This window comes from Podarcis vaucheri (assembly GCF_965113315.1).
Source record: "Podarcis vaucheri genome assembly, chromosome: 2".
NCBI classification, from domain to species: Eukaryota; Metazoa; Chordata; class Lepidosauria; order Squamata; family Lacertidae; genus Podarcis; species Podarcis vaucheri.
The window spans coordinates 91,120,442-91,146,519 of record NC_138760.1 but is presented as its reverse complement, the minus strand read 5'-3'; the positions used below and the strand labels follow the sequence as shown (position 1 = coordinate 91,146,519).

General features: G+C 41.7%; 1 protein-coding gene and 1 pseudogene across 5 annotated transcripts in view; one reads left to right on the top strand and one right to left on the bottom strand.

The window, feature by feature from the left end:
* The window catches only part of PLXNA1 (plexin A1), a 343,514-nt gene that overhangs the window by 87,667 nt on the left and 229,769 nt on the right, over window positions 1-26,078 (bottom strand). For all 4 annotated transcript variants that reach the window (XM_082209182.1, XM_082209180.1, XM_082209183.1 and 1 more), the window contains exon 10: window positions 19,059-19,259. In XM_082209182.1, the coding sequence (XP_082065308.1) occupies window positions 19,059-19,259 (201 nt within the window). The remainder of the gene's footprint in view (window positions 1-19,058; window positions 19,260-26,078) is intronic.
* Window positions 20,326-21,254, top strand: LOC309525183 (mitochondrial inner membrane protease ATP23 homolog pseudogene; annotated as a pseudogene). Its single transcript has one exon. The product of its transcript is annotated as a mitochondrial inner membrane protease ATP23 homolog pseudogene (transcript).

The following is a 26,078-nucleotide window of genomic DNA, read 5'->3' as shown; positions in this document are numbered from 1 at the left end:
CTCGTGCTTCTACTTTGTTTTTATTTTCTATGCCATTTGATATTTTTAACCCTCTTAAAGGCACATACAGAAAATCTCACCCTTTATTCAAAGTATATGCAAAGTACATACCCCATAGTATTGTGGCCATAATTGTTGACGCAGGTAAGAATCTTCATGCTGATATGTATTGAGACTGAAAGGTGTGTGTTTGTGTCACTTGTTCTCTTTACTTAACAACACAGACTGTAAATGTTCTACAATATACAGTGGTACCTCGGGTTAAGTACTTAATTCGTTCTGGAGGTCCGTTCTTAACCTGAAACTGTTCTTAACCTGAAGGACCACTTTAGCTAATGGGGCCTCCTGCTGCTGCCGTGCCGCTGGAGCACAATTTCTGTTCTCATCCTGAAGCAAAGTTCTTAACCCGAGGTACTATTTCTGGGTTAGCGGAGTCTGTAACCTGAAGCATCTATAACCTGAAGCATATGTAACCTGAGGTACCACTGTATAACAAGGGTCTGGTGCATTTATTTGCAAGTTACTCTCACCAAAATCAAAGCAGCTTATTTCCAAATAAACATACAATGAGGTAAGGCTGGCTATAAAAATAGTAATAATGCTTGCTGATTTGTTGTCTTAGTAGTAGCATGATGCCAATGCTCTTATTTTCTCTCCATCTGAATGTTTATAAATACACATTTCTAGAGATATTTTATTGGTTGAGTTAATAGTTATGACAAAGTGCTACCTTGATTGGCCTTTCAGATTTCTGCCGTGCTACACTATACATAGACAAAATAACATCTCTGGAATAGCAGGACATAACAGGAGTAGAAGCCACTGAGGTGTTCTCCAAATGTTCAGAGACAATTCCCATTAGCTCCAACAATTAAGGCCAGTGGTCAGGGATGATGAGATTGTAGTTCACAAACAACTGAAGGGTACCATGTTGGCTACCCAATTTTCTTGACTTTGGGGGACAGTCACCCCAATACATATATGACCATCCCCACAAACAAATCTAGTTTCTAGTGGAAACGGCTAGCAATAAATCACCATTAACTAATGAGAATGAATATCTATACATCTGAGTGAAAATAATTAATGCTGGTTTTTCTCAAGTTAACAGTACTACTTGTTACTTCAGACCTAATAGTTGAACTGTTGGTACATATACACTATCAAGCTTCCCTGCTTGGCGGTCCAACCCAAGTGTCAGTCTTCTGCTCTGTTTCTTCTTGAAGAATTTACTAAGCATATTATCAAAATCAGGATCTAAAAGGAATCAACTGGAAGATATGAATAATCCAAACTCTCATAAATTGCATCTGGTGGCAAGTGCCTTAAGGGGGCGGGGTGGGGGTAGAGAGGTATTGTATTCATAGATGAGTGCATCTTTGGAAAGCACCAAGAAGAAGAGCATTTAACCAGACTAGCCTGAATTTGACGCTCTGTGCCATTCTCCTACAACAAAAGCTCCTGCACTTGTCTTGCTGATTTGCCAGTCGTGATTGCTACAGATCCCTGACCTCAAGACTTGGCCGCACTCCAATTATTTTCATTTAAGCTGTATTTATTTGTTGTTGACAGATACCCAGATGGATCCTGTGCATGCCTTGAAAGCTCAAAAAGGATGTGTTTTTACTTTCCGTAATACATATATTTAGATTACAACACTCTGCAATTACGCACCACAGAAATTTACACAGTAACTAATCAACACTCCCACCTGCCCTCTCGCAGCCTTCATTGGAGAATGTGAGAAGCAAATTTATTTTATAATCCTCATTTTACACACGAGGGAGTTGCAACAACAATAACAATATACGCAAAGTGAGCGGTCCAAACACAGGCCTTTGTCACAACGAACACTGAGATGTGCATGGATTTCTGCTCTGTGTGCTCACAACAGGCCATTTTGCCTCAACTGAAAGATTCAGCTGTAAAAGCAGGACAAGCCATCTTCAGTGCAATTATTTTATATAAAATGGGTTTTCAAGAAGTGGCCTGAAGAAGGCTGGGTAATCATATAGCAGTGGCTTGTCTTATTTTCATCTGCTAAAATGAATTAAATGGGGGGGTATCTCAAATAACTTTCTTGGCATTGTTTTTCTCTTCATTAAATTGCTGAAATGGCCAAAAGTGTGCAATGGTCAGGCAAATTTGGGGCAGGACCAAATTTGGGGCACGTAAAGCGTATCTTTTGCATGCAAATGAGAGAAGATTCAGTCCCTTGGCATCTCTGATTTACTAGCAGATTACGTGGAAGATCCCTGCTTGAGGCTTTGGAGAGCTGCTGATAGTAAGAGTAGATCAAACTGGACTAAATGGATTGAACGGTCCTATATTAACTGGAGATGCCAAAGCTAAACATGGGTCCTTCCGTGTACAAAACAGCTTCTCTACCACTGAACTCTGGTCCCTCTGACCTTCATTCAAGATTTTATGGTGGTTTACAAAATTTAAAAGCAACCTCCAGAAAGCTGGCAACATATTAATACAATACAGTAAGATTAAAATTAATCAATGGCCATCTTTGGACAATCAGATCCTGGTTTAGCAAGTGAGGATATGCATGAGTTCCATGAACCTGCACGCACCCCCTCTGGACCCTGCATTGGTTATCCTTTCACCCATGTACGGAAACAAGCCAGGAGGCTGCAGCTAACCTTCATTTCCTGTTTCATGCAAGCCAGGAAACTATGATCAATGGCCAGGGTTCACAAGCCAACTTTCAGCAATGGCTTCACAACCTGGTCTGTTTGGAAACCTTTATGTAGAAAAGTCAGTCTCCTGCCCCTCTGTTTTCTCTGAGTGAAGCTAGCATGTGGTTCCTATCAGTTATTCAGCTCTCTCGGATAAAGGTTAGGATATCTGAAAGAAAGATAGGAGATCCCAAGCAACGCTTTATACTTGAGATGGCCCAGCTTCCTCTGCTCCCGCCCTGGGAATGCCTAGCATTCTTCACACCCCGATGTGTGTCAAAACGCTTCTTCCCTGTGAAACACGGCATTGGCTCCCACGGGTCAGAAGGCGGGATCCAACACAGGATGAGAGAGTCCATAAAAACTGAGCTGCCTTATGCAGCTCTGTCTCCCCACCCCACCCTTCATCAAGGTCCAAATTTTGTCTTCCATATTTCAAAAATAGAGCATAAAAGTATCTCCACAAGCAGCAATCTACACAGAGGCTATAACATGCCTAAACCATGTAGTCATGCAGACATCCCATGTGGCTATACACAGTAAGAGGCTGACAAAACATGAGTGGCACTCTGTCATTTCACTTAGCAGCAAAAAGGACTTTATGTGGCATCAAAATTCAACGAACCCAAGGACTCAGGCACATCATAAACATTATTTAATGTTCCTACCAACTTCTTAGCCTATCCTGGCTATCCTTAATTATGAGTGGGCCAAAGTGGATACTAACTGCCTGCCTGCTTCCATCCTTTGACATAATTTTGTCTCCGTTCTTGACGGAGAACTCCATCACCTGTTGCAAGTCTACCACAAATGCTCCTTGTTTCCAAAGTCTACACCAAATATTCAAAACAACTGATCTGTCTTTAAAAATCAGAGGAACACACATATGCAGGTGGACAGAAACTTACACAGATGGGCACACAGCATGATAAGCAAGCAAACAGATGGATGCAGAAGGACACCCAGAGACATAGTATAGATATGGAAACACAGGCAGAGGAAGGAAAGGAGGAAGAGGATCAGAATCCAGTGCAAAAGATCCACTACAGAAGAACATAACAGGGGGAGGAAAAATAAGATGCTCATGGCATACAAATTTTCAGCATCTTCTTTATTATTAGGCAGGCTAGGCCCTGTTTCTTCAATGTGAAAGCTAAGATGCCCAAGATCTTTATAGATAGATAGATAGATAGATAGATAGATAGATAGATAGATTCTTTATTGTCATTACACAAGTGCAACATTGCACAAAGTGCAACGAAATTGGATGCCATCCCTTAAAACAACAAAAGCAAGACAACAACAACAACCAAACAAACCACATTCCAGCCACACCCACACCACACCCATCAAACTCCCAGGTCACACTAACGAGTTACAGCATTCAAAAGGGCCACAGCTCTTGGATAGAAACTGTTTTTCAGTCTATTTGTCTTTGACTTGATGTTTCTATATCTTCTGCCAGAAGGCAGTAGTGCAAACAGACAGTGTCCCGGGTGAGATGAATCCTGCAGGATGTTATTTGCTTTCCTAAGACAACGGGAACCGTACAGTTCTTCCAAAGATGGGAGAGGATGACCAATAATCCTTTGGGCTGTGGTTATGACCTTCTGGAGCACCTTCCTCTCCCTAGCTGTACAACTGGAGAACCAAGCACAAATACAGTATGTAAGAATGCTCTCAATGGAGCCTCGGTAGAAGGACACCAGCAGTCTCTCACTCAGATTGTTCTTCTTTAAAAGTCTGAGGAAATAAATTCTCTGCTGGGCCTTCTTCACCAGAGCAGTGGTATGTGCGCTCCAAGTCATGCCCTGATCGATAGCTACTCCCAAAAACCTGAATTCCGCCACCCTCTCCACCCATTCCCCGTTGATATACAAGGGCTGAATGTCCGCCTTTTTTCCCCTGTAATCCACCACCAATTCCTTGGTCTTAGCCGTATTAAGAGCCAGATTGTTCTCTCCACACCAAACACAGAGCCGCTCCACCTCGTCCCGATAGGCGGACTCATCCCCTCCTGAAATGAGCCCTACCACCGTAGTGTCATCAGCAAACTTGATGATTTTGTTGCTGGAATAGATGGCTGTACAGTCATACGTATAGATAGTGTAGAGCAGGGGACTCAACACACAACCCTGTGGTGAGCCGGTGTTAAGGCTAAGGGCTGTGGACATGTGTGACCCTACTCTAACCCTCTGGGAACGTTCTGACAAAAAATCCAAAACCCAGAGACAGGTGGAGTTGGAGAGTCCAATCGCCTCTAGCTTGGACACCAGTCTATGGGGGAGGATAGTGTTAAAAGCAGAGCTAAAATCCACAAACAGCAGCCTCACATAACTCCCCGGCTGCTCCAGATGGGACAGAGCAGCATGGAGAGTGGTATTGATGGCGTCTTCTGTGGATCTATTTGCTCTGTATGCAAACTGGTAGTTGTCAAAAGTTGATGGAAGACAGGAGATAATGTGACGGCGCACCAGTTTCTCAAAACACTTCATGATGATTGGAGTCAGTGCAACTGGTCTATAGTCATTCAAACTACTGATTGTGGATTTTTTAGGCAGAGGGACAATAGTTGACGACTTCAGGCAGGGTGGGACAATAGACTGGTGTAAGGACTTATTGAAGATCTTAGTAAAGACCCTCGCCAGCTGATCCGCACAGCCCTTCAACACCTTTCCAGTGATGCCATCAGGTCCAGCCGCCTTCCTCGGATTCGCCATCCTCAAAATATACTAGGCATCCCGCCCTCCAAATGTCTGTAGTATGGAATAAACACCTCATGTTCAAACAGCGAATTCCTTGAAAGATGCTCCACTTTTACAGTGTTGTCTCCACAAGGCTCCAAATCAGTCCAGATTTAAACTCAAATGAAGGGATTTGCCTATATCCCCCCAGGATACTTTATTTGGAGTTTTTCAGATTGTTTTCTGATGAGTTTTCTCTTTACCATGTTCCACCAAAGTATCAAAAACACTTGAAAGAAAACACTCAGATGGATGGTTTTGGAAACAGGTAGAGAAAGTTTCGGTCCACCCAAAGATAAAATAAATGAAATGTTTTTACTCATTCCCAATTCTCACTCTTAAGTAATGCATGCTATTCCTGACTAACAATAGTCCCTTCAATGTATTTTACTTATTTATTCTAATAGGGGGAACTCTAGCAAGACTAGTTTAGGTTAAACACGCACCCAGCTGCACCAAGGAGGGATTTGAAAAAGGTAAGCAATCTCAGCAATTCAATGGATAATTTTATCAACGCTTGCTTAGTGGACCTATTCTGAACTTTTATTTCATTCATTCAGAGAAGTACAAAACTGTAAAAATGCTCTCCATCACAGTAAGAAACTTAAGTATCTAATATTTTTGTTTATTTTTTGTCAGTCCCATATCCAGAGTGTATGCAATGGCTAAAGAGAAAGACTCTCAACAAGGAATACGGCCTGTCCGCTAATCTCATAGACTCATAAACAACCATGTCACAGTGGGAACATCCACCTTGAACGTATATACTCACACAATCAGCTTCCAACTTCATTTCCCTAGGCTGTTTTCTGCACGAATAGTACAGTTGCAACTGTGTCCTATTTTTCTATAGTTGATGACCTCAATGCCTTCCCAGCACTATAGGGAGGGCAGTAATGTGCATCATGTCTCGCCGGGGCTCCACTGCAATTCATCATTATTTTATCTGCTAGAATTTAATTGGATCCTATCAAACTCTCCTGATACTCCCTTTTCACTTTAAACACTGCTGCAGGAAAGATAAATGTCGGTGCTGCTTGGAGAGAGAGAGGCTCTCCCCTCCACCAACGTTTCTGGATTTGTAAGATCCAGTGCTATTTCCCTCTCTGTGCCTGGCTAATGCTTACACACACACACACACACACACACACACACACACACACATTGTAGGTGTGCAGTGCTCATAAAAGGGCCTTGTGTATATGATTTATGGGGCCCTGTAAATGTACTCAAGGCCCAGTAAAATACCAGTGTGTGTGTGCGTGTGTGTGTGTATGTACACGTGCACAAACACACACACATACCAGGGCTTGACATCTGCTCTGATTTTACATCTGCTCTCTCCCTGCCTAGCATTTATGTTTCTCCATCACCACCTGTAACTCAGCCTCCCTCCCTTATAAATTTGCCTAATTCTAAAACTATACATCTCCCAAGTTCAGCATATTTAGAGCCTCAGGTTTTTATGCAGCCATAATGAGATCCCTTAGACTCAGGTCCAAAATGAACAGAAGCAAAGTTTTTAATTGAATATTTATTGGATGTTTAATTTATACTTGTATATTTAATATATATTATTTTATATTCATAGGCCTTTGGGATGTAAAATGCTTGGCTGCTGTGAAGAATGGAAGTTCTAGGGTGTGTGGTTTTTTTAGCTACGCAGTATATTTTAGTATGTTTTAAAATTACCTTTATTGTGTTTTAATGGTTGTAAACACCCTTGAGAACCTTGCTTGTTTATAGGTTAAAAGGTACAGTTTTCATTTTTAAATGCATAAATAAAAAATGTATGTCATAATCTCTTGGGTGCCTTGCTCTTATACCTTGTGAAACACTAAAAGGACAAGAGAGCCCAAGCTCATCCCTCTGACTCAGCATGCCACCAGTTCCTCCAGCAAAACAAAATAACTTAGGCATATTAAAAGAAGAAGAAAGATCCTATGGGGGCTTTGAGATCCTCTGGGAAGGCTTTTCTATGGGTTCCTCCACCTCTACAGACACATTAGGTGAGGTCACAAGAGGGGGCCTTCTCAGTGGCTACTCCCTGATAGTGACACCAGCCCGGCGTAGCTGTCTCTCCACCTTCCTTTCGCCAGACAGGCAAATATATCTTTTGTCCAGACAGGCCTTTGGCCACAAGCGGGTCTTCTGAGAGTGGTGGTGTACATTTTCTTTTTCTCTCTTGTCGTTCTGCTATTTACCGGTAATAGCTTTCAGTGTTGCTTTTAATAGGACTGCTTTTAATAGGCATAGGCATAGGCATTTAATTAAAATGTTTTGATACATGCTGTGAATTGCACTGGGTCCTGCTCTGGGATAAAGGAGGGATATAAAATAAAAATAAATGAATACATTTCTGGCAAACAGCAACTTTCCCTTCCAAGGCTATACCCATACTAGGACAGATCAGTGTAAGTGTTTTATCCCATCCCTGTAATGAAGGGTGGGGGTAACCGGTAGCCTTGCTGTGAGGTGGAGGGCTGCTGAAGAATGACAGTTTGGCCTTGCTGTTGTTGTTGTTGTCATCGTCCCCCACACACACTCCCTGTATTTGCCACAATAGCAGAATTCTTAACCTCTACATCAATGAAACAATCAATCAATCTAGTTTTAGAATGTCACAAAATGGAGCCAGGAGAGTAGGTACCATTTGTCATGGAGATGTCTGGGCACTGTTCAACAGATGTTTACAGTAGCAATGAAACTGCAGTTTAAGGGGTCTCAGTCACAATGGAAGCACTGGCTGACCAGAGGGCAGGGATCACACTCACACGGCAAGGAAATATTGATACCAGAATGCTTGGGAAAGCACCGGAATTCCTCTAAGTGATATTTTCAGGGTTGGGGGCACAGTGTTACAGGAGAACTTCCTGAAGAGTCAACCCAGAAGATGGTGCTGGGGGACCTCCGTTCCAGCCAAACGGCCTTTGGCTTACAAGGTTCCATTCTGTCTGCCATGTTGTTGTTGTTTTTTTAAAAAAACAACTACACAAAACATCTGCAAGAGATCACTTGGAGGCCTGAGGTGAGGGGCCACCAATATGCAGGTGGCACGCTGCCCTGCCTCTCACTTCCAACTGCTTGTCCCAGTAGGTTGTGAAACTCTTCAGCCGCTGCTCAAGAGGTGGCTTGGGGATGAATGAGAAGAAGCTTGAAGCTTAATCTAGACAAGATGGAGGTGCTGTGGGTGAGGAAACTGGTAAATCTGGGGTGAGGCTTACAACTAGCCTTAGACAGGATTGCACTTCCTCTGAAGGACGAAATTCACAAATAAGTTTCCAGGGAGAGAAGATTAATGTGGTAAACATCTACGCCCCAAACTCAAATAGGTCAGAGTTTTTTAAAAAACTAGAACAAGTGTTATTAGAACTAGGAAATAATAAGACGATATTATTGGGAGATTTCAATGCAGTACCGACACCAGAAATGGATAGACAAACAGAAAAGAGAAAACGAAAACAAGGAAAGCTACCGAAATCATTTCAAGATTTGGAAGAAAATATGGACCTAACAGATATATGGAGACATAAGCACCCAACAGAGAAGCAATTCACCTTCTTTTCAGAAGTACATAAAAGCTGGGGAAGAATAGACCAAATCTGGGCTTCGAGGGAAATTACCTTAAGAGTTATAAAATGTGAAATACAACCGAGAACCCTTTCCGATCATAACTCAATAACATTGGAAATAAAAGGGGAATCGCAAGGAGGCTTTAGATGGAGGTTGAGTGAATACTTATTAAACAATGAAGAAGTTATCGAAAAAGCTAAAGCCACCCTAAAAGAATATTTCGATCTGAATCTCAATACAGGAACAAATATTGAAACAGTCTGGGACGCCAGCAAAGCGGTTTTAAGAGGATTCTTTATCCAGCAAAACAATCATAAAAAGAAACTAAGGAAGCAAAAGATAGATGAAATACTCAAGCAGCTAAGGGAGCATGAGAAAAAACTAATAGAATACCCGAGAGATGAACAAAGCATACAATTAATAAAAATATTACAAACCCAATATTCAATGTTAACGAACCAGGAAATAGAATGGAAAATCAAGTTAATGAGGCAGAGATATTTTGAGTCAGCGAATAAAACGGGGAAATTCTTAGCCTGGCAACTGAGAAAAAGACAAAAGCAGAATGTTATAAACAAAATAAAGGTAGAGGAAGAATTAATAGTAGACCCCAAAAAAATACAAAAAAATTTCCTTAAATTTTATGAGGAGCTATATAAGAAAGGAGAAGAGGACCCAGCACAAATAGAAAGATATCTAGAGTGCTGCACAGGGAAGACTGTTACGGATGAAGAAAAAAGTGAATTAAACAGACTTATAAGTATGGAAGAAATCCAGAATGCGATAAAAAAAATGAAACCGGGAAAAGCACCAGGACCGGATGGCCTATCGGCTAAATATTATAAAGTTTTGGGAAACCAACTGGCACCAGCGCTTTGTGATACTATGAACAACATTTTAAAAGGAGGGAAAATACCCGAGTCCTGGAGGGAAGCCTTTATAACACTAATCCCTAAGCCAGACACAGATAAAACGAGTATGAAGAACTACAGGCCAATATCCTTGCTAAATAATGACTATAAAATATATGCGGATATTATGGCAAATAGATTGAAAAAATGTTTAATAAATTTGATTCATAAAGATCAAGCGGGTTTCCTCCCAAACAGATTCCTGAAAGATAATGTGAGGCATGTTATAAATATAATTGAATATTTGGAGGTCAACAATAATATACCTGCGTCCCTGATCTTCATAGACGCGGAAAAAGCGTTTGATAATGTCTCCTGGAGGTTCTTACTAAAATCCATAGAGAAGGCAGGGATAGAAGGCGAATTCTTAAAAGGAATACAGGCAATATATTCAAACCAACATGCCAGACTGGTAATAAACAACAATCTTACAAATAGATTCAAAATCGAGAAGGGAACAAGGCAGGGATGCCCTCTCTCCCCGCTTTTGTTCATTTTGGTCTTAGAAGTTCTGGCGAATAAAATAAGGTCAAAGTCAGAGATAAGAGGGATTAAAATTGGATGTAAGGAGTATAAATTAAAGGCATACGCGGACGACCTGATGCTATCTCTAGAAGAACCACAAGAAAGCATTGGCAAAGCACTAGAGACATTGGAAGAGTACGGCAAATTAGCAGGCTTCAAGCTGAACAAACTTAAAACAAAAATGCTGATGAAGAATATGAGAAATGAAGCGAAGGAAAAATTAGAGAGACAATATGGAATCAAAATGGCAAAAAAAATAAAATATTTAGGAATTTGGCTCACACCTAAAAACATAAACTTAATTGAAGACAATTATATGACAACATGGAATAAAGTAAAAAAAGATCTAGATGTTTGGAATAGAGTGAACCTCTCGTGGTTAGGTAGGATGGAAGCAATAAAAATGAATATACTCCCCAAGATGCTGTTCTTATTTCAAAATATTCCTGTAATTAGAGGGCAAAAAATTTTTAAAGACTGGCAGAAAGCCCTTTCAAGGTTCATATGGCAGGGAAGAAGGCCAAGGATCAGATTCAAATTACTTACAGATCGAAAGGAGAGAGGAGGATTGGCAGTACCCAATTTAATATTATACTATGAAGCGGCCTGTCTATGCTGGGTCAAAGACTGGATAACTTTGGAGAACACTGACCTTTTGGACCTGGAAGGGGCAGACAACAGGTCTGGATGGCATGCTTATCTTTGGTCAAATAAAGAAAAAGCACATAAAGGGTTTTCGAATCATATTATCAGAGGCCCCCTGTATGAAGTTTGGGAAAAAAACAAAAAATTGTTAGAAGGGAAAACACCCTGGTGGTTGTCACCAACAAACATCTTAACAACTAAAAAGATAAACCTGGAAGAGCAGAAATTGACGTATGAAGACTTATTGGTAAGATCTCAAGATAGCTGGAGATTAAGATCGTATGAAGAACTAAAGGATAAGCTGACGGGATGGATACAGTATCATCAGATTAATGCAAAATGGACAGAGGACAAAAAAACAGGAATGAATGAAAAGAAGTCTAAATTTCAGATCGAAATAATTGAAAGTAAATCTAAGATACTGTCTAAAATGTATAATATACTATTGGAATGGGACACAAAAGATGATAAAATGAAGGAAGTCATGGGCAAATGGGCGATAGATCTGGGGTATAATATAGAATATGAAAAATGGTCTAAATTGTGGAAGGAGGGAATAAAATTTACGGCAAGCGCTGCAATTAGAGAGAACTTAGAAAAGATGATATATCGATGGTATTTAACACCAGAAAAATTAAGTAGGATGTTTAAAACTGAAGACAAGGCCTGCTGGAAATGTAAAACAAAAGAAGGTAGTTTCATACATATGTGGTGGTCATGTGAGGAAACAAAAAAATTTTGGAACCAGATATATAATGAATTGAAAAAGATATTTAGATACACATTTCCCAAAAAACCAGAGGCCTTTTTATTAGGGATCATTGGAAATGAAATCCTAGAAAAAGATAAAACCTTATTTCAATATTTAACAGCAGCGGCCAGAATGCTAATCGCCCAAAATTGGAAGAGCACAAACCTCCCAACGGTGAGAGATTGGCAATTAAAAGCATATGATTTTATAGAACTGGCTAGAATGACGCAAAAAATTAGAGATCAAAAAAATACAAAGTTGAAAGAAGATTGGAACAAATTCATGGCTTATTTTGAAGGAAATTTTAAAAACCTACCAACTACAGCAGGTTTGTTATAAAACTCTCGATGTTTAAACTAAAAGTAAATACCAGCAGTAAAAATGAAATCTTTGAAAGTAGAAACCCGAAATCAGTAGGGAAGGAAGTCGACGTTGTATGTTAATTGTGTTGTGATTCTTTTTTTTTTCTTTATATATATCTTTTTTCTTTTCTTTTTCTTCTTTTAGTGCCTAAGCTTTTTTCTTGAATATTTTTGAATGTTTTTGGTTTTTCTTTTTTGTGTGTGAAAACGAAACTTAATAAAAAGAATTAAAAAAAAAAAAAAAGGACGAAATTCACATCTTGAGGGTCTTCATAGGGTTCTGTCTGTGGAAGCACAGCTAGAGGTACTGCTAGGAGTGACTTGTTAGCTGAGGCTGCTACCCTAGTGATCCACGCACTAGTGACATACAGGTTAAACTGAATACAGCTGGGAAACTTGAACTTGGGCAGAACCCACATGTTGATGAGGATAGGACAGCTGGAGCATGTAACACTGATTTTGTACTAGTTGAACTGTTTGCCAGTCTGTACTGTGCTGGGTTTGGAGCTTTAAAGACCTAGAACAGTCATCCTCAGCTTGGTACATGGCAGATGTTGGAGAACTCCAACTAGTCAGCATGGCCAATGCCCAGGGATGGTGCCTGTTATAATACAAAACATCTGGAGGGCATCAAGGTTAAAGAAAGATGTCTAAGACAGCTAATAGTAAGTAGACAAATGCTTTTTTTCTACTTACTATTAGCTGTCTTAGACATCTTTCTTTAACCTTGATGCACCTTTTTTTTTTTAATAGTCATCTAAGCTGGCTAGTTTTCCCCACATATTGTGGAGAAGAACTCCATCCAAGACTTCCATAAGTGTATAGTCTTGACTCAAAGAGCTGCAGCACACGCTACATTTGCAAGCATACACAAAGACGCGCCTGATAAAAATCTGTCCCACTTTTGTTACCATAAAGTAGAAACATAGGGTACGGATAAAAAGCTGTTTTCTAAGTTTCATGTCACCTTGCAAAGTTAACCAACTTTGAAAAGTGTGAAGCAATACAATGAAACCAGATGGAGTGGGGGGGGGAGCAAGAGAATAGAGAAAATTTTGGAGAAGTGTGAACATGAAGCCTTTAAAACTGCCTGGCTAGTTGCCTTTAAATGTTAAGAACACTTGTGTCCCTTCTAGGTGTGAACAGATTCTTGAATTAGAAAGAGAGTTCTAGAATGGTAACTGAGTGTAAAAATGGAGTTCAGATATTGATGTCATTGAAATCTACAATTTCCAGTACCCAAACTGGAAAGAAAATAAAGATTAAAAAAAGGACTTTGATATGGGGAACATTAATATGTTAAGCAGCTGAAAAAATGTTACAAAAATATATTGGTATTGCATTCTGCATACATAGGGAGATTTTGATAATGTAGAAGCTAAATCTGGGTCCCTGTAAATTAAATAGACGCACAAACAAAAACTGAATGTTGCAGGCAGTGCAGCTGTACTGGTAGGATCCTCTGCTGAAAGTTGAGACACATGGGGTATAGTCCCAAATATTATTGAAATTCATGGAACTTGAGTGATTAATAGCATTCTCAAGTCCCTTCCATTTCTGCAGGTCTTAAGGTCAGTTCCCATACTCCACAAACTCTACAGGTGAGCAGAACCACTAGCATTAGGCAACCACCAATCTTTTAGCAATGTGTGTTTTAGACATCAGTGATATTTAAAACATGCATTTAATCTGATTGTATTTTGCCTTGAGAAAACTTTACGTTCTGGGAGGCAGCATATAACTTCTTAAAATAAGTAAACAAATAAAAACAATGGGTGCTGTTATTGCAGCAACTGCAGTCATAGGAATACCTGTGGCTATTTCTGCACACAATCACGGGCAGTGTGAATTGCCCTCAGTGCCCTAACTTTTCTTGGATTCTTCCCCCCTTGATTTGGATTCTAATTCCAATGCAGACACCAATTTCTATTGCAAAAGCTGCATTTTTTCTTTAAGACCTCTCTTTGGCTGCTTCCATTGTTAACAACATGGCACAGAATTGCTTTCTGTCTGTCCACACAGCAAGCACCTCTAGGCCAATTATTCTATGGAGGCACCTTTATGCTGCTATCATATACATAATAAGGAGACGAGGGGTGACTCCACTGTTTCTTATATGATGGTTCAATAGCTATAATGATGCACTTTAAGCAAAATCTACAGTAAGCCACTGGATGGAAGTACGGAACTATTCTGGTAATGCTCCAAGGCACTGCTTTCTTTGGCATCTTTTTGTCAATCGAATAGTTATGGCATTGACAGAATTCAAGTTACCTCCTGGCCTTCTAATCCTGATCCAATCTCCCGCTTATAGATGAGAATACACCCTCCCTTCATTCAGGTTTTGTGTTGCTATAGATACAGGATTTCTCTCCCACAGGCTGCATTTCAGATACAACCTTCAAGACCCATTAAGCCAGCGCTTCTGCTGCTGTTCAACCATAGCGTTTATTGTTAAACAGTGTCCTTCAGCACACAGCATCCCAAATCTCCTTAGAGAGAACTAAGCTCAATTGTGTGCTGAAGTGAAATGGGAGGGTTTAGAGAAGAGATTTGGAGAGGGAGACCCTGACCCTGAGTGCTCACGTCCTGGTAAATATAATGAGAAGGAGGATACCAAACAGGATTCAGCTTTGGAATCTTAATTTCAAAAGCATGATGGAAATGGGCTAATATAAGGAAGAGATGAAGAAAGACATACAGGTTTACTTGTAATCTTATCTAGCTAAAAGCCAGGATCTTGAATAGTGCAGGGAGGGGGATATGGGATTAGCTACAGGTTAGAGTATTTTCTTTCTTTCTTTCTTTCTTTCTTTCTTTCTTTCTTTCTTTCTTTCTTTCTCTCTCTCTCTCTGTTTTCAAAATATTAAAAGTGTTCTTTAAAAAATTCAAATAAAAGAGGGAAAGAATGTGGCAGCAAAGTAAAAGAGAGAGAAGAGAGAGAAAGGAGGCAACAGTACAAAGCTGCAAAGTGGACAAGATAGACTACAGTAGGTATCAGTGGAGAATAAATTCTCAAGTGATAAATTTCTATCCACTATATGTGCATAAAGCTCAATCCCTATAACGAATATATCACATTATCATTCTAATACTAGCAAGTTGAGCAAAGTCAAGAAGGCTGACGACTGTGGGGCAGCAGGACATGCTGAATTTTGCAACTTTCAAATTCCCAAAATGAGGGGTGCTGAAAAGTTGTAATGTGACTTGTGAATTCAATATAAAATGGTACCTTTTAACTGTGTACTTATTTTTCTCACCAAAGAAACCCCAAGAAATTTAATACTGCAGCACCTAGGAGTCAAATAAAACAGCCGCATGATGCAGTGGTACGACTTCCCCCCTTCCTCTGTAATGCTTGCATTTTTTTATTGTCTCCACTGTTTTAATCAGTATGTTAAGATATACTGTTTTGTTACTGTAATTGTTTTTACTGGTTGTTAACCATCCCAATAGTATATTAACTAAAGGACTGCATGAATGCCGGTGTGCGCACATGCACACAAAATAAAATAAATATTTGTGAGACAATTCCAAGACTCATGCTTGAGTTTCCAGTGGTGAAGTGCAGCTGATGTGAAACAAGATATACTAGCAGCTGTCTCCTACTCTTGAAATAGGCCAGAAATCCCCTTCCTTCCCATTTGCTTTCTCCTGAAGCAGATGAAAATGGCTCCTCTGAAGCATTTACACTGCCTGGGAGCAAATTCTCCCACCCCCTAATCAAGACCATTTCAAGTACTGCAAGCTAGATGCGATTAGGCTGCGTATATGTTTCAGTAACAGCACTCAGATGGCCAAGAAGGTATTTTGTGTAACTGGTCTCCTGCTGTGCAAATGGCCGCTGAGTTGACCTCTGAAGAATCCTCTCCAAGCTGGCAATTGGGAGTGGCAAAAGCTGTGTTGCAAAGAAGGATGATCAACCAGCCTCTACAGACTCATTGTCATTGGGCAAGGGGCAGTCTGCCCTTACAAGCAAAGGTGAAGGAGGACTGTTCTCTCTCTCGCATTCTTCATTTCATCCATCATGGATGTTTCCTTCATTCCAGCAATTTAAGACAAGGCTATTAGCATACCCCAGCTTAGTCCTGTGGTTTTTAAACTTTCTTTTGCCTTAGCTTAAGCTTTCCCATGACAGACTGTGTGAGTTTCCTCAGGCCTAGTTCATATGTTGCCTATATAAGTGCAGAAAGAAGAATCAAGAGTGACACATGATAATTTGGGGGATCTAAGAGTGCAATTCAACAGGTGCAAGGGTGGCAAGGAGGAGAGAGAAATATTTAGAGTCACTAGTACTTCTTCCCTGACTTCTACTGATGTGTGAATGCTCCTTCATTTGGAGGGTATAACTTCCAATCCAAAGCTATTGTCTCCAAAACTTACTAGCCGATTAAAGCAAAGCATTGCATTGGCTTCCTATTTGCTTCCAAGACCAACTCAAGGTGCTGGTGCTGACTTCCAAAGCTGTAAACAATTTGGGACCCAAATATCTGAAGCAGCATGTCTACCCATCCTAGCATCCTTGTACATGAAGATCTTCAAACAAGACCCCCTTCTACAAGTAATCATTAGTTGGTTGAGTACATTGTGTAGTTTTCAAGGGACAGTGTTGATGCTCTCTGCAAGGAAGCTCTACTGATGCTGATGCTATAATCTTTTCATTGTCAGGTTAAGACATTTTTATTTACTCAGCCATTTAAAAAAATATTGTACGGCACCCTGGAATTCACTAGGTCAACAACAGGCTAGATTTTTTTTAAAAAAAATTATCCTCCTTTCTGTAAAGTATAACTTCAGTGTTCCCTTTTTTTTTTGTTCTGTGTTTTCTTTCCCAGCCCAAAGATTACTTGTTCATTCTCTCCCCCCCCCCCCCCGCTTCTAGTTTAGCATTCATTTCATCATTTGATTTTTCTTGTCCTTCTGTTTCCTATTGCTTTACCTGAGCTTCCTGGATACATAATTACATTTTTAAAAAGCCAGACAACATTTTGGATTCTACCGTCTACTGAACCATTGAGTCGCCACTGTTCCAAATCGCACTGTTTCCCCTTCAGAGGCAATATCAGATAACGTGGAACTAAATATGAACTAGTATTTCTAAAGAATCTTCCTGCTAGAGTTCTCCTCTCCCCCACCCAAAACTTGCAAAGGGTTGTTGCCAGAGCATAAGAGGGAAATGGTGCTTTCCAAGATCTCTCAACCTTGGTTTGCGCCAAGAGAATCCTTGGCACGATTGGGAGGGAGGAAAGGCCCTTTTCAAGCAAACATTAGCTCTTCCATAACTCTGCAATGTCATTCATGTTGCTTAAGGGCAGAAGTTTATGGAATGCTGCTCACACCAGGCTGCAAATGAGCTTTCACAGTGCAATTGATAGAAAAGAAATGTTTAAAGGGATTAAACTGGAAGCTGGAGGAGGAGGGGCTACTCTTATGCAAATGAGTGGAGGTTGGAAGACAGCCCAGCGGGTCAGCCAAGGAATGGCATGCCTCTGCAGATGAAAGGACTATTAAGACTTTAGACCTGCTAGTCTTTCATGTTAAGAGTGCCGTGCAAATAATTCATCCATTAATGTAAGGCATGTGGAACTTCTTGAGGTTTATCAGGCAAGATCACTGATCTGGCTTGACTGCAATGAGAAACAAACTCCCCCCTCTCAACACAGTGGCTATGATAAAGTGGAAGAGGTTATCAGTGGGGAAGTACATCTGGCAGGAGCAGTCAGGAAGTGCCATGGAGCCAACCTCCTGACACCAGGATTGCAGTTTACGTGACGGTGCAGCACCAGAGTGGTGGCAAGGTCAGAGGGAACTGCTGGAGCCAATATAGCATATTCACCGGTGCTACTACGCATCCAGCCCCAGCTCCACACTGTCCCGGTGAGGTGCAGAGACACCAGTCTGGGAAAGGAAACTTCACAGCAATGCCTCATCCCATCAGCCACTCCTGACCTTTGGAGAGGCTATGGTTGCAAGACAGAATTACATAGCCAGAGCTCTGTAAGTAGTAGACAGAAGCATTTTAAAACAGATTCTGATTGTCAACCTACTACAGATTGACTAGCTGCGGAAACAGATCCAGTATTGTTACGGAGAATCCAGGCTAGGGATTGCACCAGCTCGTGAGGGGATGGGTGGCATCGACTGAATTAAGCAAACAGAATGAGCAGAGGAGCAGAAATTGGGGGTGGGGTGGGGGAGAGAGAAATACAATCTGGGAAAGTGATTGAGGATGTGGGAAGGTGTACAATGCCAGATATAAATCAGAATTGACTAAATTCTGTTACAAAGTTGGATCAGCCCAAGTGTGGGAGAGTAGAGAGAAGGATGGGAGTTCCTCTGGGACACAAGCAAAGCTGGCTCAGGCCTAGGCAGCTTTCTCTGGCTTTCATAAGCAAATTTCTTTGGAAATGCTCATAAAACATAGCAGAGTCCCCTTGGGTAGCTTTGGCAGAGCAGCGGAGGAAGGAGGGGATGTTGATCCTGCACAGAACAATTTCACACAGCTGAAGAGAAAGAGAAACAGGAAAAAAGGAAAGCGGATAAACACAATGGCAGAAAGAGGATCGGGACTGCTTCCAAGGCCACAGGAGCGCCATGAACACACACTTCGTACATTCCAATAAAGCAAGGAAGCAGCAAGAAACAACGGGAATGACTGGGGTGCCGTTTCACCAAAGGAGCTGTGTGATGGGAGGGGAAGACCCAGAATGGACACCTTTTGTGCAGAGAGGGTAACATGTGATCTCCTCTCAGATACATGCACAGTTGAGGCCAAACATGCATAAGAGGCAAACAGGGAATTCCTGCTGCGTTTCCCCAAAGCAGCCTTCTCAAAAGATAACTATATTCCAAAGACTCACCGAAGTGTTTTGGCACTGGATGCTGGTGCTGTTAAAGCGCAGGGCAGTGACACGCTGGGATGTGCCAGGGATATGGAAGATGCACTCGTAATTGCGCTGTCCAGACTGTGGCTGTGGCAGGTTTTTGGCAGTCAAAGTGATAGGCTTCACCACACCCACAGGGATATATATCTGGGTAGATGGAAGGATCTGCGGGCAGTCCTGCGAGAGAAGTGGAGGAAAAACAGTCAGGATTAAGATCTTCAAATTCAGATTGTCATGATTAGCCACAGATCATAGTCTCAAGCAGCACACAGCACAAAGACTTTACCCCACACATAAGAGTTCTGCAAGAATAAATTGAGCACTCATAAAATATGCTCCTCAACCTGGTGATAAGAATTGGCTAAAAGCTGACCTCCAATCAGATATATCCTCAATATAAGCTTCTTGCCCCTATCAATCCACCTTTGCTAATGAGTCTTCCAGTTGATTGCCCTCAGATTCTGATTTTCTAAAATCTCTGTCAATTAATCTCCTCTTCATGGCTCTATCCACCTTGCCAAAGGGAACTCATGTGCAGTACTAGACTACTATCCCAACTTCCTCAAGCCCTTTCATAGTTCCAAGCCATGGTAAGTGCTATGTTACAAGTGATCTGTCACTCAGTTTCTCCCGTCTATGTAAACATTATATTCAGACCTCCGAATAGATGTAAACAGTTCATATGCTATTGTGGCTGTGTTCAGATGAACTCAAGTAAACACTAGGTATTTCTGCAGGGGTTATTCACAAAAGCCTTTCATACTTCTGTACTGTTATTTCAGAGTCTGCATTCAGAGCATACCCAAGCAGCTACATAATTCACATATAAAAAATAATAATACAGATCATAAAACAGATTAAAGCATAAAGTCCTGCCTTAAGTGAACGAAGAAGTTAGTGGAGATTGCAATATTGGTATACACCCAGTCATAATGTCATTGGGCAGGTGTGGACACCCCCCACCCATCAACAGGACCACCTGAGCCTATAGTGACAATGTTGAGTGTGGGGTCTAAAGAAGGTTTCTGTTCTCAACAAACACACACAGAAACTCTCTTCAAATGTCTGCACTAAATGCACGAAGGTCAAAAGAAGAGCCAATGCACCCTAGCACACTGGGAGTTATGCTGACATGTCTCACGACCACAATACGCCTCTCTTCATATGAACCTGTCCATACCCAACTGAGGCCCTTCTTTGTGGGCCTCCAGCACAAGAATGATCCTTTTGATCACTACGGTGAGTGACCTACAGTGGCCAGCGAGGCCTCCCAAGCCATGCTGTTTCTGACGTGCTTGAATGGCTGAAGGAGGCTCCTCCGAGATGCCTCCTCCGGAGCAGCCGCAGGATCCGGGGAGCTGTGGCTCCGGCGGAGAGTGGGACAATGACTTCAGGTACGGCCTGTTTCCTGAGAGGAGCCAAGGAGGCGGGAAACAGCACCAGTCTATGCTCTATAAGGCAGTCTTCACCAGGAACCACAGGTGCCAGCTGATGCTGCAGATTGCCCTGGAAAGCAGTCCATATACTAAACTGCTACTTGATGCTATGAAGAATACTGGCTGCACTGTTTTCAAAAATCGACACTTCTCATGTGAAGAGTGTGATGGGTGTGTCAGTGGAGGATTCGATTCTTCAACATCACAGATTGTTCTGTGCCAAAACAATATTCATCACCAGTCTCATATGAACAGAGTGGTTGCACATGAGTTTCTTCATGCTTTTGATTACTGCCGTGCACATGTGGACTGGTTCAATAATATCAGGCATTTAGCTTGCTTGGAGAGTCAAGCTGTTAATCTTAGCGGTGATTGCTCCCTCCTAAATGAAATAACCCGGTTTAAATTTGGATTGAAGCCGCATCAGCAGACCTGCGTAAAAGACAGCTGTTCGCTCCATCTTGGCTGTTCGGAACATCAGCAAAGAGATGGCCGAGAAAGCTGTGGATGAAGTCTTTGAATCGTGTTTCAATGATCACGAGCCGTTTGACAGAGTGCCTCACAGCAGAGCAGAAGCAAAATATGCACATAGAGATTTCCAAAACTGTGACCGGTACTATGCAAAATTTTAGCCAAAAACTGTTCATTTCTAGCTACAACATTTGGGGACAATTTTCCAAAGGTTAATTGTGAAGATAACTGTAAGTCCACAAACAACAAAGAATATTCATGTTGTCAAATTCCTGTTCTGTGTTTTGTTTGGTGTACAAATTGGTCTAGCAGGCCCCCCCCCCCATGTGCACATAAAAGTTTATGTGAGTATTCTACTGGAAATTAATTTTGCAAATGCTTTGGTTCTCATCCTTGGTTTAATAAATGCTGTTTCGTTAAAAAAATAAAATGCTCCTTTTCTGCAGTGGCTCCCCATTTGTCAAATGTTCTCCCCAGGGAGCTTCAGCTGGCTCCTTCATTATACACTTTTAGGCGCCAGGTGAAAAGGTTCTTCTTCAACCAGGCCTTGGGCTGATTAACATCTGATGCCTTTTTAAATATGCTGTGCGAGGGATTCTTGGTTTGTTTTTATATTGGTGTGTTTTTTATATTGTATTTTTATTTTGTGAACCACCCTGAGATCTACAAATGAAGGGTGGTATACAATTATTATTATTATTACTACTACTACTACTACTACTACTACTACCACCACCACCACCACCAATACTACTACCTTTATCCCCATTTTAAGTCCTCATGCCATTCCAGATAGAGGGGAAAGGGTGTTTTGTCAGGTGAGATGGTAGCACTTCAGCAGTGAAATTCCCTTCCCCTTGTAGTGTGATTGGCATCATTGCTGCTTATTTTTCAGCACCAGGTAAAAAAGTATATGTTCACTCAAGCCTTTGTTGGGGAATGAATCAATTTGCCAGCTGTAAAGGAGTTGCTTTCTGCATTGTTGCATGATGCTTTCATTTGATGCTATCCCTGTTTTATGCGATTTTACTGTTTTGTGAAATTAATGGATATCCTTACTTTATTCTGTGACCTGCCCTGACATTAGCACTTGACGAAGGGGGGGAGGGACACAAACTGAAATAATAAATAAGTAAACAAGCCCAAGCTGCAGAGCCCCAAGCTGGCACATGAAGCCTTGCAAACCAAATGATAGCTCTGACTGCAGCTCTCTCAGCATGCCTGACCTAGAAAACTGGCCCTATCCTAGTGTAAAGAAATCACCTCCAGGATTTCAGTGAAGCCAATAATCAATCATGATGAATTTCTCAGAGCAGCATCCAGCCCTGCTAACCGTACTCACTAGTATCTCCCATGCTCCTTTATCTGCAAGGTCCCCACTAATCACTGGCAACCAATAGCTGCATCAGCCCCATCTCTGGAGGCAAAGGGGCATGCATGATGGAAAGGTTGCAGCTGCACCTGACAGAGGCTGGGTTTATTTGCTGACCCAGCCAAGAGCTCAGCTAGCACCTGAGTCATGGCATAACCTTCGCAGTCTCCTTCACTGAGTGGCTGTTCAGCTCCCCAGCAAAGCAGACACATAAAACTCTGTACAGCATCCCTTGCTGCTCTCAAGAGGACAACCCTGACCTCCCCAAAGCCAGGTTGCAGAGCACAGGGAGAGAATAAAAATAAACAGGACCAGAAAGAAAACAGCCCTGCCTCCCAGAAGGGTACCACTTTGGCAACAATAGCCTGATGCAATCCCCAGGTGATTCAAACTGGGCCTGGGGGGGGAAGGCATCCCTGCTTTAAATAACAGGGAAAGGGTGGAGAATAACATGTTTTGAAGCAAACAGTGGTAGGATCAGAAACTTTGCTCAGGAGCCTGCAAACACATTCACCAGAGACTCCAACAGGGGGCGGACCAGCTCTTTCCCCCAGCCCAACTCACCAGTACCAATTCCAGTAAGCAAACTTGTAATAGAGGAAGGAACAGCAGAAGTGGATGTGTCTCTTCCAGGAACAGTTTCCAACTACACAAAAACAGGACACCTCAAAGTTCTTTATGGGAGCTCATTAACCCTCGAGCAATACTTGCTTTGCTCGCTGGATTAAACCACAAAGTCAAAGCAGTACAGGAGATACATACCCACACCCTGAGGTTTCAAGTTTTCTTGGGTTTTTGAGGTTCTAAGAAGGTGAGTTGCACTAATTCCCCCCCCCCCCAAGATTCCATGATTTCACTGGCATACAGAAAATAACACCCACATAGCTCTTTGTCCTCCTTGGGAATCAAATCCGCTAATTCTGGAGCATCCTGGGCAAACAGATTAAGTGCACATGCCTAAATACCATAGCCCAAAACACAGAGTGCCTGAAAGCACACACCCAGCATGCAAATACAAAACGTGGGTGCACGGCAAATGGAGGACATGAGCTAAGAGCCTCTCTCCCAAAACATGCACACATTTTGCTGACTGGCTTTTTGAGGCAGACCCTGCTCAATCCTGCTACGTCACATGTTTGGCGTCTACAGGGAGCCGTGTGTCATCCAGCAACAATTTTGCCCCGCTCAAAAACAGGAAACACCTGGTGCTAAGGAGCCTTTCCTAAAGAGTCTCATGGCTCCGAACTCGTGATGCTGGGCTGGGAGCTACACAGCAGAAATGGCTCTGACACTGGCCAGGCCTTTCCCAGCTGTTCGCTCTTCCGGAGCAGCCAATTCCAAGGACTAATGAGAACGCTCCCTTACCCATACTCCACACGTCTGTCATCTCCTTAGCCAGGTCTGCATATTTTCAGCATGTACGTTCATGGATACTACAAGCAACGGAATTTGGAATTAATTCTGAGCGCACAGGATGCCAGTCTCCAGTTCGAAAAGCAAGCTGTCAGGCCATATTATTTCAGAGATAAATAGGAAAGCCTCTACATCACATCTGCTGAGGTCTCTTCTCGGATGTCCCTCATTTTAAAGGACACCCCTGATTTAGCAAATTTGCACCTGCGTGAAACAGCTGAGAAGGCTCTGCTCTGTGCAAAAAACTAATGCACAACTTTTGGGGTCTGTGGTTAACAGAGCTCTGAGTGAACAGGAGTTTGCAAGAGAAGAACATTTTTAAAAAGTGAAAAGTGGGGTGTCATGGAAAGGTATCCTTAGGAATCGGAGTTCTCTACCCATGCTCAGCATCCCCTGTCTTTACTTTATTGCTAAATAATGCCAAACAACTCTTACATTTCTTGTCCTTAATCAAAACCCTTGCCAAAATTTCTGTAAGTGAAAACATGCGAATGAGCTTAGTTAATTTGCATAATAGGCTTCTGAATACTAATATTTACTCAGAGTAGACCTAACAGACCTATGTTAGTAATGGCTATTAATGGGCCTATTTTGAGTAAATGTTAGTTAAGAACAATGCATAAAATCCATTATTCCAAAATTGTGATTGAATGATAGGAACTTTCAGACTGCAATCTTATGTAAATTTACAAGGGAGTCAGCCCCAGTGAACCAATAAGAGGCTTGCTTCAGATATATGCATAGGATTGTGCTCTCCACTGCTCACCTATGGGGGGAACCAGAGTAAAGGAGAGCTGAACAGACTCGGTGGTGAAATTCTCCACAGTAAGCATCTGCCTTCAAAGCACATGCTCATCTATTCAACATCAAACGCTCCTCCACCCTGCCTTCAACCTCCTCAAATCATGCTTTTAATTAGGAGATCATTTTGCTATAATAGCCAATCACATTCCGTTGTCATGCAAAAGTCTTTAATTTTTTAAAAAATTGAAATTTGGGAAATTCAGTACTGAACAGCAATTATTTTTAAAAAATGAAGAATCTGTGGAATTAGGAAATGAAGAAGAATGTTCCTGGATGACTTCACATGAGCATGTTTTAACTTTCTCACAGGCAACAAGAAAAACCTTCCACGTACTGCTGCTTGCTATCCGTTTTTGTTCCCAGCAGAAATTTGAGAGACAATGAATGAGAAACTATTAAAAAAAGGGTTAAGAGCCTGTGTGGGCGCTGCACTAAAGGATTTTTCCATTACACCTCTCTGGCCAAAACCCACAAGACACAGACAAGCTTGCAATTTAGCCAGACCAAGGCTTGCCTAAAATAGCTCCAAGGATTAATCTAACATGCATAAACGAATAGTAGGATGCAAAGGGTAGGATGCATCTCTGGCCCCAGCCCATCCCAAAACGTAAGCAAGAGGCACTGAAAAGGGGAGTGTGTTGGCATCCTCACCACATTCAGAGGTCCCTCTTTAACCACTTCTCTTTGGAAGCCACATGAAAACAAGCTGAGTAAAAGCCAAGGCCTGTTTGTTCCACCCAGAGCAGTGGGCCAATAAGAACAGCGAGTCCAATGGAATTTTGTCTGTTCTGCTTCCCTCCAGAACCAAGAACCGCAGAGGCAGTATCCAAAGAGGAAGGAAGCAGGTTCGGAGGAGGCTTCTCCAAACATCATGCAACTGGCTGAGGAGATTAAAAATTTAACACAATGAGATGAAAATCTTCAGCTGCTGATTGCTGCATATCACACTTCTGTTAAAGACAATGGAGGTGATCAGGCTGTTACTCCCACCCCGCTGCCCATTGGGCAAGTTCAACTGAGCATGAGTAGACATAAGGTGTTCACAGCTTAAAACGCAGCTAGGTTGTGCTTTTTCTCAATTTGGATCAGAGTTGTTTTAGGAGGGGGAGACACATCAAAATGCAGTATTTTTCAAGAAAAAACAGGACAGAAGCAGGATAGATGTGTGTGAACACTGCTTCCCCAACCAGCAGTGGGAGCACACTGGATGCAGAGTAAATGGGAATGTGCATACAGTCACAGTCATGCACTGATCACTGCTTCAGCCACATAAGGTTTAGAATTACATCTGCCAAGGTTGCTTGCTTGCTATTTCTTCCCTGCGTTGAGTCTTCTTGAAAGACTTGGGCCATACATGTTGCCCCAGCTTAGAAGAAAAAGAATTAAATCACTATATATGTTCTTCCAAGCTAGGTTACACCTGTTTGTTTTTGCATGCCACTATACCATTCACTACTACTACCATTCACAATATTCACTATACCACGGAAGACAGGAGTG